This window comes from Eubalaena glacialis, chromosome 5 (assembly GCF_028564815.1).
Source record: "Eubalaena glacialis isolate mEubGla1 chromosome 5, mEubGla1.1.hap2.+ XY, whole genome shotgun sequence".
NCBI lineage: Eukaryota > Metazoa > Chordata > Mammalia > Artiodactyla > Balaenidae > Eubalaena > Eubalaena glacialis.
This window is the reverse complement of record NC_083720.1, coordinates 43,771,081-43,787,844: the sequence shown is the minus strand read 5'-3', so window position 1 is coordinate 43,787,844 and position 16,764 is coordinate 43,771,081. Positions and strand designations below refer to the sequence as shown.

General features: G+C 43.6%; 1 protein-coding gene across 5 annotated transcripts in view; it reads right to left on the bottom strand.

The window, feature by feature from the left end:
- Positions 1–16,764, bottom strand: part of BST1 (bone marrow stromal cell antigen 1) — a 34,117-nt gene that overhangs the window by 4,147 nt on the left and 13,206 nt on the right. Inside the window, exons 7-10 of one of the 5 annotated variants that reach the window (XM_061192108.1) lie at positions 15,693–15,779; positions 12,553–12,612; positions 9,129–9,204; positions 6,675–7,110 (exon numbers count right to left, since the gene is read on the bottom strand). In XM_061192108.1, coding sequence (XP_061048091.1) covers positions 7,063–7,110; positions 9,129–9,204; positions 12,553–12,612; positions 15,693–15,779 — 271 coding nt within the window. In that variant the 3' untranslated portion in view covers positions 6,675–7,062. Of the gene's footprint in view, positions 1–1,430; positions 2,889–6,674; positions 7,111–9,026; positions 9,205–11,832; positions 11,970–12,552; positions 12,613–15,692; positions 15,780–16,764 lie in introns of those variants that run through there. The other 4 variants (XM_061192110.1, XM_061192107.1, XM_061192111.1 and 1 more) reach the window with 4 other exon arrangements.

Sequence of the window (16,764 nt, the reverse complement as noted above, 5' to 3'; positions counted from 1 at the left end):
CATCCATACCAGGCTTCTCCAAAACCCATGGGGCCTCAGCTACGAAAGAAAAAATCTTGACACTGGTAATACCTCATGCTCATCTGCACACCTGGAAGGATTCTAGCTGTAAGTCTAATGCCCACCTACAATGCTCAGGCGGTCTGAATAGGGATCTGACAGTGTCAGCTCTGGGAAGGTGAGCTAGAAGGCATGTTACCCTGACAAGTGTCCTTAAATGTGCTGAGGTGAGGAGGAGAGATGCAGGTGTAGAAAAGATGGGAGTTCAGTTTGGGACAAGAGAGACTATTTCTGGTGTCAAAGTGCAAAAGAAAAGCAAAAACATAAATGGTAGGTGGAGTGTGGGGTTGGAGATCTAAGAAGACTGAGGAAATAGAAAGAGGAAGGGGGAAGTGAGTTCAGAGGGTTCTGGAGCAGAATCCAAGTGTTGTTAACATTCCTGGGGCCTTATTTAGTGCAGCAGATGGAAAAGCAGCCCAATGATGGAGTCAGTCCACCTGGTTGTAACACTTCTCCTCCGTTACTAACTGCGTGACCTTGCAGAAGTGATTTAACCTTGTCAAGCCTCAGTTTTCTCATCTGCAAAACGAGGATAGTAATGAGAATTAAAAGAATGATTAAAAATTGACAACAGTGACTGGTTCATGGTAAGAACTCAATAAATACTAGGCATGGTGATGATGATGGTGATAATGATGGTGGTGATGATGACTGTTATGATGATGGTGAAGATGATGATGGAGATGATGAAGGTGACTGATGGTGATGGTCAAGGGACCTGGCCTCTCCCGAACCCTGGAATGAGCACCATGGCATGGGGCGGATGAGTGTGTAGACCCCACAAGAGAGGGGTAGTGATGGGAGATGAGAAGGAACCAAGAGAGAAAGAGATGGGAGGCACAGGGAGCTATTGGGAGACCTGTGCAATCATTCCCAGTGAGATTCCCTGCCCAGCGCAGTGTCTGAAGTGATCTCTAAATACGCATGAGATTGAATTGTAAATGTGTGTTATATAAAACAATCATCAAGCTGTGAGGATTCCCAGCTTTACAGTGAACACTTGGGCAAGTGGTTACGTAGAGGCTCTGTCAGGAGGAAGACAGAGCTCTGCAGTCAGGGCAGCAGGTTTGAGGAACAGCTCTGCCCGCAATGGGCAATTCTTTTTCTCTCCAGAGATTTACAGGAAACGACAGAAAGTGAGAGCTCTCACTCCCAGTTGTTGGCCACTGGGGCACCAGAATCTGCGAGTTCTCACGTCTAAACCTCCCATGCTCACTTGAAGTGAAAAAAGGAGTAAGAACAGGAAGTGTCTGTGAGGAGTTTTGGTTTTCTTTTCCTCGTCTGGAAATGTTTTGTGTTGTGTCAAATTACCACACATAGATGATGTATGTGCTTATTTCTCTTTTTCTGATTAGAAAAGTAATGCATGCTCATTAGAGAAAATTTGGAAAACACAAAAAGTCAAAAGTCAAGAATAGGGATCACTAATAAGAACATTCTCCAGAGATCATTGCTCCGCTTTTCGGGCTTATTTCTTTTCCTTTCATTCGTTTACAATATGCGTATAATACAAACATACATCCATAATGTTACATTTGTATTATACTTTAGACAATTAGATCATATAAACAGTTTTATGTCCTATGTCTTACACTGATCGCTGGCATTTTTCTATGTCACGAAATGTTCTTTGAAAATTTTTAATTTACAAACAGTGAAATGACTTCATGGCATACAGTTCTGAGTGCTGGCAAATATAGATTCCTGTCGCCACCACCATAGCCATTGATCCAGAACAGACTTGTCACTCCCCTCAAATTCCCTCAGGCTGCTCCTTTTCAGTTAGCCCCTCCCCCTAGTCTTAACCCTGAAACCAAAAAGTTCTCCATTCCTACAGTTTCACCTTTTCCAGAATGTCCTGTAAACAGAATTATACTGTATGCAGACTTTTGGTCTGGCTTCTTTCACTTGGCATGCTGCAACTGAGTCTCACTGAGTCTCACACTGCTGCATTCATCCATAGCTAGTTACTTTTTATTGCTGGGTAGTATTCCACTGTATAGATATACCAACGTTAGTTTATCCATTCACCAGATGAAGGACATTTGGGCTGGTAAACATAACTTTTCCTATTTGAATGATATTCCATCCTACAGATATACCAAAACATATGCAAAGAGTTCCCTATTAGTAGAATGTTTAGTTCCCCCTCATTATAAATAACCCTTAAATGGACATCATTATACATAGCTCTTTGCCTACCAAACATGTATGAATACACTTATATAGTATACATATATTTGAAGCTATCAACAAACATGCAGTGTGCCCTGCTGGTTGTCTAAGAAAATATAAAAATATATATATACAGTTCTACCAAAATTTTCTTAAAATGTTTGCTTATATAACAAACAGTCTGTCTCAATATGTTGTATCATTATGAAAATAAGAAAATAATAACTAGCTTTAATTCTAATGCAGTAGTTTTTTTTCCCTGTGCTGTACAATAGGTTCTCATTAGTTATCTATTTTATACATAGTAGTGTATATATGTCAATCAAATTGTTAATGCAGTAGTTTTAACCGGTTAAATAGAACTAGCTTAATTTCTGAAATCCTGACCGCGTATATCATTCAAAACCCATTTCAGGACATTGTTTTCCCAGCAGGAAGCTTCTTTAGACAATGGAGTCACCTGGTGTACACAGAACAAGAAGGATGACTGGGCAAGGGCAGGTTTCAGGACTGCAGGCTGCTTAGGGCAACACAGCTGAGTTCCTAGTTACATCTGAGCAACTGAAGCCAAAGCCACTAAGAGAGGAAAGACAAAGCTGGCACTTTGTTCTGCATAAAGGGACAGGGCTTCTCTTTGAGTAGATGTTGCTGCCCTGCAAATTAAAAAGGAAATAGAAAAAATGTCAGTATTGGTGGATGACACCTACTTTCAAAAACATATATGCACACTGCGGAAAATTTAAATAGTACATGGGACTTCCCTGGCAGCGCAGTGGTTAAGAATCTTCCTGCCAGTGCAGTTGACACCGGTTTGATCCCTGGTCCTGGAAGGTCCCACATGCTGCGGAGCAACTAAGCCCATGCACCACAACTACTGAACCTGCGCTCTAGAGCCCGCGAGCCACAACTACTGAGCCCGCATGCCACAACTACTGAAGCCCACGCGCCTAGAGCCCATGCTCTGCAACAAGAGAAGCCACTGCAGTGAGAAGCCCACGCACTGCAACAAACAGTAGTCCCGGCTCGCCACAGCTAGAGAAAAGCCCATGCGCAGCAGTGAAGACCCAATGCAGCCAAAAATAAATAAATATAAATAAATAGTACAGAAAGTTACAAAGTGAAAAGTAAAAGCTCCTTAGCTTCCCTATTCCCACTTTTCATAGAGAATCATCCTTGATAGTTTTGATTTGTCCTTCCAGAAATGCGATACACACTCCCTACACACACACACGTGTGCGCACACACACTCCCACGCACACACACACACACAGACTCACATATCCTTTTATCTAAGCACAAATGGAATCTACAACTTGTTTTTTCACCCACCAGCACATCTTGGACATACTTCCATATCGGTACATACGGAGTTTATTCATTCTTCCTCATGGGTGAATTCTGATTGTATGGATGTACCATAAAGTTCGCCAAGTTCCCTACTGATGGACATTACATCATCACAGTTTAACTGGTGAGGAAAAACCGGTCATGACATACAGACACTGAGAGAGGATCTGGCCAAAATAGGGACTCTGGTCATAGCAAATAGGGTCTGACCACCAGATTTTTAAAAACAGGAATTACTGAATTCTTTGAAACCAATTAAAAAATAAACTTTTAAAATTATGAAACAATCTGAGGTTTTTATCCCCTGGATCCTGACTAGCGGCTGGGGTCCTTGAAAGTTGATTACTCCCTATGAGTGCTGTTCGCCCCTTTTTTGCTAAAGGAACCTCGAGCAGCCCACAAATTTGTACTAGGGCTCCTCCTGCTGGACATTTTCTATAATTGCACTTCTAATTCAGTTAATGTTCCAGACAGTTCATTCAAAATTGATTAGTGTTTTTGCTGTTAAATAATTAACCAATTAAGACAGAGACAAATTTACTTTTACTTTTTAAGAAAATAAAATAATACAGAACTAAACACAGTAATAATGAGTCTCCCTTCGTCTTTTTCCAGTTCTCACTCCCTTCTCTAGCCATTGGGAGTTTATCTTAGATCTATTTCTATCATTTACATCTATTATCATGCACAAACAGAATATAGTTTTGTTTTCTTTCACTTTAGATGCCTGGGCCCACTTGTCACATTTTAGCTTAAGCTTTTCATGTCACTGTGAGGCTTTGCTTGAGGGTGGTGTTTATGCAGAGAAAAAGCACATTACTTGCAGTTACTTTGGTTTTAAAAATTAATTCTAACTATTAAATTTATAAATTCAAAAGCTTGACTTTCCCATACACTTTTCTAGTTAATTTATGAATAGTATTCTTCTAATTTAAAAGCCTAGTCAACTCTGATAATAACTTGTAAGGGGGCTTCACAATTATTCCAATTTCCTGAATATTTTAAACTCAAGTTATTTTAGGTTAAATTATTTTAAACTTACATTTTAAAACATTACATTTTCTTTATAAAATATTTTAAATGACTTTAAGTGAGCAAAACCTTCTCGAATACTTAATTCTAATAAATCTAATAAATGTATAAAATTTAATCTTAAACATTCCAGTACTGATTGAAAACTTAGTAAAATTCTCTTATCACTTTCAACTAAAAATCCTAAGTCTAAAATCAGTTTGTTGTTTTTTTTTTAAATCAGTTATTTAATAGTTACACTTATATTGGAATCACAGGGCTATTCCAAGAGCTATTCTTAAATGTTAAACTCTCTAAAATGTTGTAAATAAATTAAAATGATGTAAATAAATTAAAATGATGTAAATAAATTAAATATCAAAAAAAAAAGATTGTTCCTAAACTTACCACAAAAATGTGAGTTGGATTCTAAACTTTTGCAGATTCAAAGTCTTTTACCCCACTATTCCTAAGCAAGTGAAATTTTCATCCCACTTCCGTGGCCTAGGGCCAGGGCGGGGGGGTGGGGGGGGGGAACACATTTTGGAGAGAGAATTCAGGCCAAGATGGGAAATCTGACGTTTTCCCTTAACCCTGACTGACACAGCGAACCCTATGTCAGTAACATGAGTACGTCTGTTTTCTCATATCCTCACCAATCCTGTAGATTATCCATCTACTGAATTTTGGGCCAATATTATAACCTATAAGCGTATAAAGTTGTTTTCTACATGTTTTTCACTTTGTTTGTGAGAATTTGTCCATATTGCTGCATGATTATCATGATTACGGTTGTTTCACCTTCACCCCCAGCTTTATGGAGATATAACTGACATAAACCACCTACCATTGTTTTGAATGGCTACATTCTATTCCATGTAGTAAGTATAACCCTTTGATGTAACCATTCCCTTACCCTTGAATATTTAGCTCCAGCTCCCAATGTTTGCACTTCTGATACTGCATTAAAAAGAATTGTTTGTGAACATCTGTGAGCATGTAGATTGAATCTATATTTTGAATCATGTCTTTAGAATAGGGTACCTAAAGTCTGACTTAGGTCAAAGATTATGAATATTTTTATAAATCTTTTTTTTTTTTTTTACTTCTTTTTTTCCTCGACCCCGACCCCAACCCCCACCCCCGCGGCACGACACCTATAATTCTTGATACATATTATCAAGTTGCTCTCCCAAAGCATCTTAGCAACTTACAATGCCATCAAGCATTGAATAACATCTTTAAAATATTTTTCTGCTATTTTTTGTTGCGGTATGTCAAAGAAGTTGAGGTGGAAATTGCCCCTTATTGAATGTGTAGTTCATTATTTTTAGATCAATAAAATAATGTTTCATATTTGCCACTGGTGGTTCCTCTTCTGTAAATTATCTACCAGTATTCTCTGCTAAATCATTTTTAAAGGAGATTAGTAAAATTCCTTCCAAAGTAATGAAAGTGGAGAAAACCTCGGCAAAGCGTGAAAGAGGGTTTTATTCTTGACGTTCAATGGACTTGGGAAAGAACTGTCATAAATAAATCTGTTCAACAGTCACTGAAAGAATGCCCAAAGAAGGAAAGAAGAACAGGTCAGGAACTATAAACCTCTTACTTCTCTGCTGTGGTGTGAACCCCAGAAACATCTGGAGGCAGTGTGGTTCAGTGGGAAGAGCAAGGACTTTACACACAGACAGACCTGGCTTCCACTTCTGCCTCCAGCCAGTCCTGAGTGACTTTAAGGGGTCACTTAACCTCTCTGAACCTCAGCATCACTAATGGCGATCAAACTGCCCACCTTCCAAGAATGTGGTTGGAATGCAATGAGATGATGACTCCAAAGACCAGGTTGACAGGCTGACATGTGCAAAGTGCTCAGAAAGACCTGAAGACTGGTGAGGAGAGCTGCCCTCATTCACCGTACAGAGCGTGCAGCAGGGGAGGGAAAAGCAGGCACCGGTGCCAGGGTGGCCCCACTTGCCTATTTTGGGAACGGCAGCGTAGGGGGCAACAGGTTTTACAGGAAGGAATTTTACATGATCTGTATCTGCATAAAGTTTACAGTCTGTTTAAGGAGACAGAGTAAAACCAGAAAGACCTAAGTTACACGGTGACAATAAGGACACTTACCTCTCCAGACCTTATGAGGCCCCCTGCTCACTGGAGAGTCTATTCTATTAAATCCTCCCAACAACTTTATTCCCCTTTTTTCCACCTACATGAGCCACAGCTGGATTCTGTTTCTTACAATCAAAATCTGGAACTTCTACACATGCTGCCCCTGGTCACTTCTTATAGGACAAACTCTCACAGGACCCGTGTCATGCCCTTCAGTTGCCCAGCCCCTTTCAACATCCTTTGTCTCAAATCTATGCCTCCCCAGGGTAGAAAAATCAATCATTTGTTCACTCATTCATTCATTCCTCAGTGCCTACCAGGCTGCAGGCTCCCTCCTAGGTTCTTGAGTCACATTCATCAGTGAACAGAACAAGGAAAAGCCCCTGTCCTCCTGGAGCTGATGTTCTAACAGGTGGGAAACAGGCAATAAAAAACAAACTTAACAAACAAATAAGTCAGAAGATGATAAACAAACACTATAGAAAAGAAAAGCAGAGCAACATGAGGGGGTTTGCGGAGCCAGAGTTGACGGTGCAGGCTGCAGCTTTAAACATGGAGGTCAAGGTTGCCTCAGGGAGCTGAGATGTGAGCAAACACAGTAAGTGAGTGAGTTGGCCACATGGGGAAGGACTTCCGGGCAGAGAAAACAGTGACCAAGGCCCTGTGGTGGGAATGTGCTGTCAAGTCCCAGGAGGTCACTGCGGCTGAGGCCCAATGAGGGAAGGGGAGGAAGAAAAAAGTCGGAGAGAAGTGGAGCTGGGGGTCCTGGGAAGGCTGTTTGGCTCTTACTCTGAGTGATGTGGGACTGACTGCCGGGCTGTGAGCAGATGAGTGACGTGACTGAATTTTTAAAGGACTATTCCTTATACTATGTGCATGTTTGAAATTTCCCTAATAAACAATAAAAATAAAAGGCTAACTTCTTAGTAGCTGGGTTTCAAAGAGGCCCAGTGGCTCAGACCAGGCTGGTCACAGTAGATGACGGGATTTTCCATTAATTTTGTAAGTTGAATCAACAGGATTTTTTGCTGAAGGGTGAAAGAAGGGAAGGCATCAAGAATGGCACTAAGATTTTAGGAACAGGCGTTTGGAGATTTTTGGAAAGGTGGGTGTTACCATCAATTGAGACAGGGATGTATGGGTAGACCAACTGAGGTATTAGTGTATTAGTTTCCCGTTGCTGCTGTAATAAACTCAGTGGCTCAAAACACCACAGCTTTATTTATTCTCTTACAGTTCTGGAGGTCAAGAGTCTGAAACCAGTTTCCTGGGTTAGTCAAGGTGTCATTGGGGCTGGTTCCTTTTGGAAAATCTCCTGAGGGGAGAATCTGTGTCCTTGACCTTTATCTACCTTCAAAGTATATCATTCTAATCTCTGCTTCCATAACCACACTGCCTTTCCCTCCTCTTGAACCAAATCTCCCTCTGCCTCACTCTTATAAGGACACTTACGTTACATGCAGGGCCCACCAGGATAGTCCAGAATAATCTCCCCACCTCAAGATCGTTAACTTCTTCATATCTGCAAAGCCCCTTGTGTAATATAAAGTAAAATCCACTCATTCCAGGAATTAGGAACTGCATTCATATCTTTGGATGCCATGACTCAGCCTACCACCATGGGTAAATTCCGGAGTCCGGTTTGGGATGTGTTGCATTTGAAATACCTATTAGACATCAGAGTAAACTGCTGAATATACAAGTGTGGTACTCAGTACAGGGCCTGGATTAGAAATACTCATTTTGGAGTCACCAGCATACAGATGAGGTTTAAAGCCGTGAGACTGGATTTAAAGCAGAGATTCAATTTCCCAACCTCCCGGGAGTTAGAGCACAAACACGTGACCAAAACTCTGCCAACCAGATGTACCCACATCTGGGTATAGCTGTGGGCATAGTAGACTAAAACAGCAGATGCCACCGAGGGTTCATTCTAGCTGGGGATGCCCTGGCACCAGCTCTCCGGGGCAGCCGTGACAGAGATTCTAGAAGGAGCATCCAGACACGAGCATCATAGGAACTCTCTGCGGTGTCTGTGCCCAACAGGCCGCCGGGGGATCTCCCCTAGGGCAGTTCTGGGTGGGACTTTGGCATAGCCTCCAGCCCTGCTTCTCTGGCTCTCCCAGGAAGACTCTGAGTGACCCAATATCCTTCAACACATCCCATTTCTGCTGAGCTACCTGGATCTGGCGTGCGATGCTTTGCGATTATGAGTTTCGACCCATGTGCTCCTTACTTGAACTGTAGGAACCTGAAGCCTGCGCCTGGTCCAGGCTCTGGGGAGTCTTTCTAGGATCCTGTCTAGAAGGGAGGTTGGGCGCCGTCTTCACAACAAACCCACGTGGCAGTTTCCATTATTTCAGTTTTGTAGATGAGAAAAATGTCAAATTCAGGTCATCTGACTCCAACTGCATTGCTCTCACCATGGCCAAAAGGGTCAGTGTCCACAGGACTGTGGGCAGGAAAGCACAGGGTGTCTTCAGGGAAGTGGATCCAAGCCTGCAATGAAAGTTTCCGGTGGGGAGCAGGGGGTGGTGTGTCTAGAAGGAGGGTAAGAACCAGGAAGGCCAGGCCAGAAGTTTAGACTTGGTAGCAGGGAACGTTGAAGGTTTTTGAACAGAAGGGACAGGAGAGTGGATTTCATTCTCAGGTGAGGAAAGTGAAGGCCCAGGTACACAGACTGTTCTTTACTTCCTGGGAGAGGACTCAAAAACACGCGTGCCTAATTCACAGACAGTGAACAGCAGAGAGTGGGAGAGGACTTAACCTCGCCAGCCACCCTGGGACACATGCTGGTATTGGTGGATCTCTTATCCCAATTTCTAGTCAAAAGAGCCTAACAGTCACCAGGGTGAATTCTGGAAACCTCATAGACTCGCTTCAGACCCACTCACTGGCTGGGTAGTCTTTTCTTGGGCAAATCCTTCATTATCTTCTCTAAGCCAGAGTTTCTACACCCCTGAAATGAGGGTAACAGAACCTATCCATATCGGTTCAGATATAGGTTTGGTTGCTGTTGAAATGACCCCAAATCCCAGGGGCTTAGACAAGACAGATGTTTATCTCTCTCTCCGTAACTGTGCAGGCTGATACTGTGTTTCCATGGTAGGGGCCACCCAGCCTCCCTCTATGGCATGCTCTGCCATGCCCAGCGAAGGTGGCTCATCACCACACCTTCTGGGTCCATACACCAGCCAACAAAGGGGGAGGGAATGAATGTTCTTTCCTTTCAAGTCACCCACATCACTCGGCCACAGAGGAAAGCGAGGCTGGGAAGTACAATTGTTATTCTTGGCAACCATGAGGCCAACTAACATTCAAGGGTTCTATTACTAAATGAAGATGGGAAGAGGAGCTATATGGGCATGATGAGCAGTCTCTCTGCCTGTCTGTCTGTCTGTCTCTCTCTCTCTCCCCTCTCTGTGTCTACCTAATGGACCAGTTAGAAGGATGAACAGAATGTTCTATGCAATGCACACAGCACAGCGTCTGGCATACAGTTGATATCCAGCCCAGGTTAGTTCTCTTCTCCTTCGAGATGGAAAAATGGATCCTACAGACATTTATGGAGCACCTGCTCTGTGCAATTGTGATGAGACACACAAAGAGGGAGTTCATGCAATCTCTAAGTCGAGTGTTGGAGACAGATGGTGAGGAATGAATTACAACATGACTGGAAAGAGGGAAGCGCTGTAGTTGGGTTGTGTACAAAGTCAGTGGAGCACAGAGAAGGGAGTTCTTACATCCACCTGCAGAATCAGGAAAGCCTTACAGACAAAGGGACATTTGGAGTTGGGTCCTCAAAGGTACATAACATTTTAGCAGATAGGAAAGGAAGGGAAGAGAACTCAGGCGTTGGCATCAGAAATCTTCCTGCCAACACAAATCAAAACAACAATAAAGCATCATGTTTTATCCATAAGACTGACTAAAATTAGGTATAGATACAGGTACAAGTACAGATAATACCCAGGGTTAGTGAAGAAGGGGAGAAAGGGGCACCTGCCACATACTGTTGGTGGGAGCGCACACTGGGGCAGCTTTGTTGAAACATATCAAAATTCAAACTACAGATACATCCTTTGACCCAGCAACTCCCTTTCTGGTAATCTTTCCTACACAGACACTTGAACAAGAGCTCAAGGTATGGAATCAAGGATTATATTTCAGCATTGTTTATAATAATAAACAACTACAACCACAACCTACAGCTAAGTCAGCCTATGACTGAAAAATGGTTAAATAAATGACGAGTGGTCATCCTACAGAGTACTCCGCAGCCACTAAAAGACAGAGTCAGAAAGTACGCACAGACAGAAAGGGATGATGGCCTTATATCGTTAAGTGAAAAAGGGCCACAGCAGAACAGTCTGTCCAGCATGACTGCTTTTTGTACGAAAACAAAGGCAAGTAAATAAATGAAAATAAGACCAAACCAGAAACAAATAGATGAACAAACTTACATCTCTGCCTGGTAACATATGTGTATGTGTGTGTACTGGGATGTATGGGAGGCGATGGACCAAAATGTTGAAAGAAATTACTTTCAGGAAATGGAAGTAGAGGGAAAAGGCTTCATCTTATTCACTGTTGATGATAGCTAAATACTGGAAACAATCTAAATGTCCACCTATGGGCAATGGGTTAAATAAATCATGATGTGCGCACACAACAGAACACCACAGATAGGAAAACAACACCAAGACACTATTATGTGAAAAAAGCACGTTGCAGAAGCCTATGTATAGTATCATTTATACTAACAGCATAGGGCTTCCCTGGTGGCACAGTGGTTAAGAATCCGCCTGCCAATGCAGGGGACACGGGTTCGATCCCTGGCCCGGGAAGATCCCACATGCTGCGAAGCAACTAAGCCCATGCGCCACAACTACTGAGCCTGCGCTCTAGAGCCCGTGCTCTGCAACAAGAGAAGCCACGACAATGAGAAGCCCGCCCACTGCAACGAAGAGTAGTCCCCCGCTCGCCGCAACCAGAGAAAGCCCGCGCGCAGCAACAAAGACCCAATACAGCCAAAAATAAAAACAAATAAATTAATTAATTTAAAACAATATATACATTAGGATTGAGAAATGTAAACCTCACCACTTAAATGGAGTCAGGAGGTCAGAAGGGGGAGCTCTCACGCAGTGCCACTCACATCAATTACAGGAAGAATTGTTGATTACAGACCCCAACAGAATCATCCACAGGAACAATCATCAATCATCAACAGGCCACAGCAGGAGAGATGTACACTGCATCTTCTGTAAGAAATCGACTACCCCAGCAACTCAGCCAATGAGAAACTGTCATCACCTTGAATTCTCACTTTTCTCTGACGGACCTTCATTCAAAACACCCCTTCCCAACTTCCTCCTTTTTTTCTATAAAATAAAGTTCATCTCCTTCGTTTATTGGACTTGTCTATGGCTTTTGCTATAGCCTGCTTGTCCCGAACTGTAATTCCTCTGCTATTCCCAAATAAACCCATTTTGCTGGTAAAATAACTGTCAGCTCTAAGGGCAACAGAAATAAGTTTTAATAGGTCCTCCTGCCACCCCATTCCCAGCCTTTGCGCTGAAGCTGAGGCGTCAGGGCAGCCTCTGCTCTGTGTACATGGCAGGGGTTCATTCAGCTCAGCTGCACAGATGTTCAGCAAACCTGCACCAACCCAGCAGCTCAGAGATGGAGAGAAGTGCAGTGCAGAAGTACCAGTCTTTCTTACTCTGCAGCCAGACGTTTTAGGGGGTGGGTGTAAAATGATATTGCAATCCACCAGCGTTCTATAAATAGTACGGACTGATTATTTTGGGGAAGCAAGGAAGTTGGGTTAAGACATTCACTTACGAATTTAAGGCACAGTCGGGATGAGTGCTGTGCTGCACACACTGCAAGAGCTTCACTGGTCTATAAAATGAAAAGAAGTAATATTGAAGGGATTATTTAAATGACTTTCATTCATCAAACATTTATGGGGGGGCCTGCAAGGTACTGGAGATACAAAGTCTTTGACCTCGAAGAACATAGTTTCTTTTTAAAAATATTAGCCAGCATTTATTGAGCACTTACTATGTACCAAGAAATCTGATTACATATTTTACATAGATTATGTCATTTAATCCTCACAACAGCCAAACAGAGCAGGTACTATTGTCATCTCCAATCTACAGTTGAGAAAGCTGTCCAGAGGAACTTGCCCAAGTTCTCACAGTAGCAAGCTGTGGAGCTGAACTTGAACCTCCACTCCAGAGCCCGAGCACGGAACCACTTCTGTAAGGATGTACGATTTTGCTTGGAAAAACCTCTTGATAAGAACTTTGGGCAGGTTGGACTTGAAGTACACGGGTGATGGCTGGTGCCCAGGCTTCAGCGAAGAAAGTTAAATTGCTCTGTACAGTAGAGGTAGAAGATGTGGGGTCCAGGCAGCCAGGAGGGAAGGGAAAGCAGCAGTGAAGACAGGAGCCAGGTAACAGTGGGAGGAAGGCCAAGGGAGGATCTCTGGGTAGGGGGACCAGAGGGAACTCTGGAAGAACAGGAAACATGTTTGGCCTACGGCATGCTATGTGACCCCTCCGTAGGACTCCCTACTTCTCAGTCTACACTATTCAGATATTTTTTACAAGAGTAGTTTGTTATTGCTGTGTTACGCCCCCTCAAAAAGATGCATTGAGTTTCACTGAGTCTGGATCAATACAGAAAACAATCAAGAGACAAGAGAGGCTTTGAAGAAAGACCTCGCCAAAATTTGTAGGAATCCTGGGGAGAACTTTCGACTGCCACAGGACAGAGGTCAATGTCACCTGAATTTTGAGAGGCATCTGGCTTGAGTTTGATTTGTTAACCTTGTTCGCTCTCCCATGTTAAGCCTGTTGTTATCGCCTCTGGGCTCCCAGGAGCAATAAAAACCCTACCTTAACACAGAGAGAGCCCACGAGCAGTACAGAAATGGGAGCTGGGAGGCTGAGCCAGGCAAGGGAGGAGCCCTGAAACCAGCTTTGGTGGGGGAAACTCGAGCCAGTAAAAGCAGGCTGAGACCCTGAGGCTCACAGCCGTGAGTCAGGAAGGAGACCCTGGCTGGGCTCCCACACTTGACCTGATGACTTATAAAAAGACAGCCTAGCCTCCTCGGGGGAGGTCCTGGACCGAAGCAAAGGGGTCATAACCGTGGAGTTTTTAGCCATGGTTTTCTCTATCATTGAGCTGTTTTAGAATAAGAATTACCTTTTATTTAATTTACTAAAATCTGATGCCTTGGTTAAGAATTAGAATTCTATAGTAGAAAGAAAAGAGGAATCTTCAGGGCCACACAATGCTGGGTTCAAAATTCAGCTCTGTCACTGAGTGGTGACCTTTGGGAACTTGCTCAACCTCTCTTAACACTTAATTTACCCATCCATGAAAAGGGAATATTTATATGAACCTTAAAAACAGACAAGACTAGGGCTTCCCTGGTGGCGCAGTGGTTAAGAATCCACCTGCCAATGCAGGGGAACACGGGTTCATGGCCTGGTCCGGGAAGATCCCACATGCCGCGGAACAACTAAGCCCGTGCGCCACAACTACTGAGCCTGCGCTCTAGAGCCCACGAGCCACAACTACTGAGCCCGCGTGCCACAACTACTGAAACCCGCACGCCTAGAGCCCATGCTCCACAACAGGACAAGCCACCTCAATGAGAAGCCTGCGCATGGCAACAAAGAATAGCTCCCGCTTGCCTCAACTAGAGGAAGCCCACGCATAGCAACGAAGACCCAACACAGCCAAAAATAAATAAAAATAAAATTAAAAAAAAAAAAACAGACAAAACTAACCTATGCTCTTACAAGTCTAGAGAGTGGTTACTACTGTGGGCAGGCGGGGAGCCTGAAAGGGAAGCCAAGGGGAGACTAGGGGTGCTGGTTGTGCTCTGTTTCTTGATCTACATGCTGGGTACATGTGTATGTTGAACTTGAGAAAATTCATCCACCTGTATACTTATGGTTTCTGTACACAGATTATATTTCCAAAAAAGAGTATGTGCTTCACTTTGTTTTCAAAAGAGGGTGATAACAACACCTAACTTGAGAGATTCCTGAGACCGTTAGCAATAATAGATGAGTAAAATGGTACAGCTTCAAGCTGTGGAAAAAGAACAGCTTTGAGGGGCTTGTTCTCCTGGGGAGTCCAGAGTAGGGGGAGACCCACACTTCCAGGGGCTTTGCTCAGGTGGGACGGTTACCAGGTCCATGGAACTTTTGAGACAGCAGAGGGCAGCAGGGCCACCTGGACGGTCACGGGCACTGGCAAAGACTGCAGATGTAACGTGCACCCTGCCATACCCACAAACGTTCGAGAAAGCCACTGTCCTTGCAGTGTTGGACTCCAGCCCCTAAGGAGACAAACAGGCCTGCAGACTCAGGTGCCGACACAGAGAGAAGAAGGAAGCAGCAAGGTGAGTAATTCCCAGTCCAGGGGAGGGCTTTCAACCATTGCAGGGTTTGAGCCAAATTTACCTACATTTCCAAGTATCAGGAACGCCCTGAAATGATCTCTGATTATACGTATATAAAGTGCCTGTCCCATAACGTGCTCAATAAATGGTAGCTATGATGATTTTCCTGTTGGTCCACAGTCACCATGCATCTCTCTGTAAGTATCTCAAACTCCACCTTGGCACATGTCATGGGCAGCGTGGCATGCAGAGATGCAGGGACCACAGTCCCTGTTCTCAGGTGACGCACATGCCGTAAGCGAGTGAACAGAAAACTAGACGTACACAAATGACAAATGGCTGCTGTCTGTCCTTTAAGCGTCATTGAAAAGGACTCTGGACAGAAGTGAGCGGGGGCCAGGTGGAACCCTGGCCAGAAGGCACTCCCAGTCCCCACACCCAGTGACAAGCCAGACGGCACAGTTCCGTGGCCTTTGGAGCTGATCTCTGAGAAACCTTTTCGGCAACCCTCTGCTCCTCCTCTGAAGATATACACTGACTATAATATGCCACCTACTTGTAGTCATTGATACAGCTATACTGGAAACCCATTTTCTGCAGTCTCTCTTCCAGGATTTTCACACTGCCTTCTCCACAGGATTCCCTGAAACACAAAAACATAAAAACTATCAAAATAAAAGGAGAAGAGGATGGGGGGAGCTGTTTCTATGTTAATTAAAAAATATTTTGACCGTGTGCTCCCTAGATGTTCTCCTCTCTGGAGAAATACGTGGCAAATTCTCTGGATCCAAAAGGTCTGCCAGCAGTCAAGCCGTGGGTGCCCAGGACGGGGTGCTCTGAGCCTTCAAACCTGCCCGAAGTTTTACAAGTCACACGCTTTCGGAGGGCTTCTGCCGGCGCATGCGCGGTGCGCCACAGGGCTCATCATAGCCCCACCCGCCAACGCAGCGCCGTGCTTGAGCGCCGAGCCTGACCAAAGCTGAGGGCCAGCCTGTTCAACCCAGAGTGTATTAAGTTAAGCCTCAAATGGAAACAAAAACATACATGTCAAAAAATATTAGAAAACGCAAATAAACAAAAGGGAAAAAAACCCAAATCTCACATCACTAGAGATAACTGCTGCTAACATTTTGGTGTACATCATTCTAGACTTTTACAATATATTTATTCCCACAAGACTTTTAAAATATTACAACGTGATTGTGCTGCCCAACGCATTTTGTAATATGCGTTTGCCCACGTCTGTGTATATACATATACCTCTCTGCCATTATTTTTAATTCCTGCCTGGTCTGCCTTACATAATCAGAACACAATTCATAAAAGCAGTCGCCTCTTGTTAAAGACCAAGGTTCATTCCTATATTTCAATGTCACTGACACTACAAAAAAAACCTTGTTGAAGTTTCATTTTCATACACATGCTTAATTATTTGCTTCCTTAGCATACATTCCTGAAAGTAGGTTTTCTGTCACCGAGGTTTTGAATGTATTTTAAGGCTCTTGATGGCACTGCCACACTGAACCCCATGTTGACCACCCCAACAGAGTATAAGATGTCTATCTCCCCACATTCTCATCAACAGGGATTCGTGCCCTCCCGATGGTCATAGTTAAGCAGGGGGATTG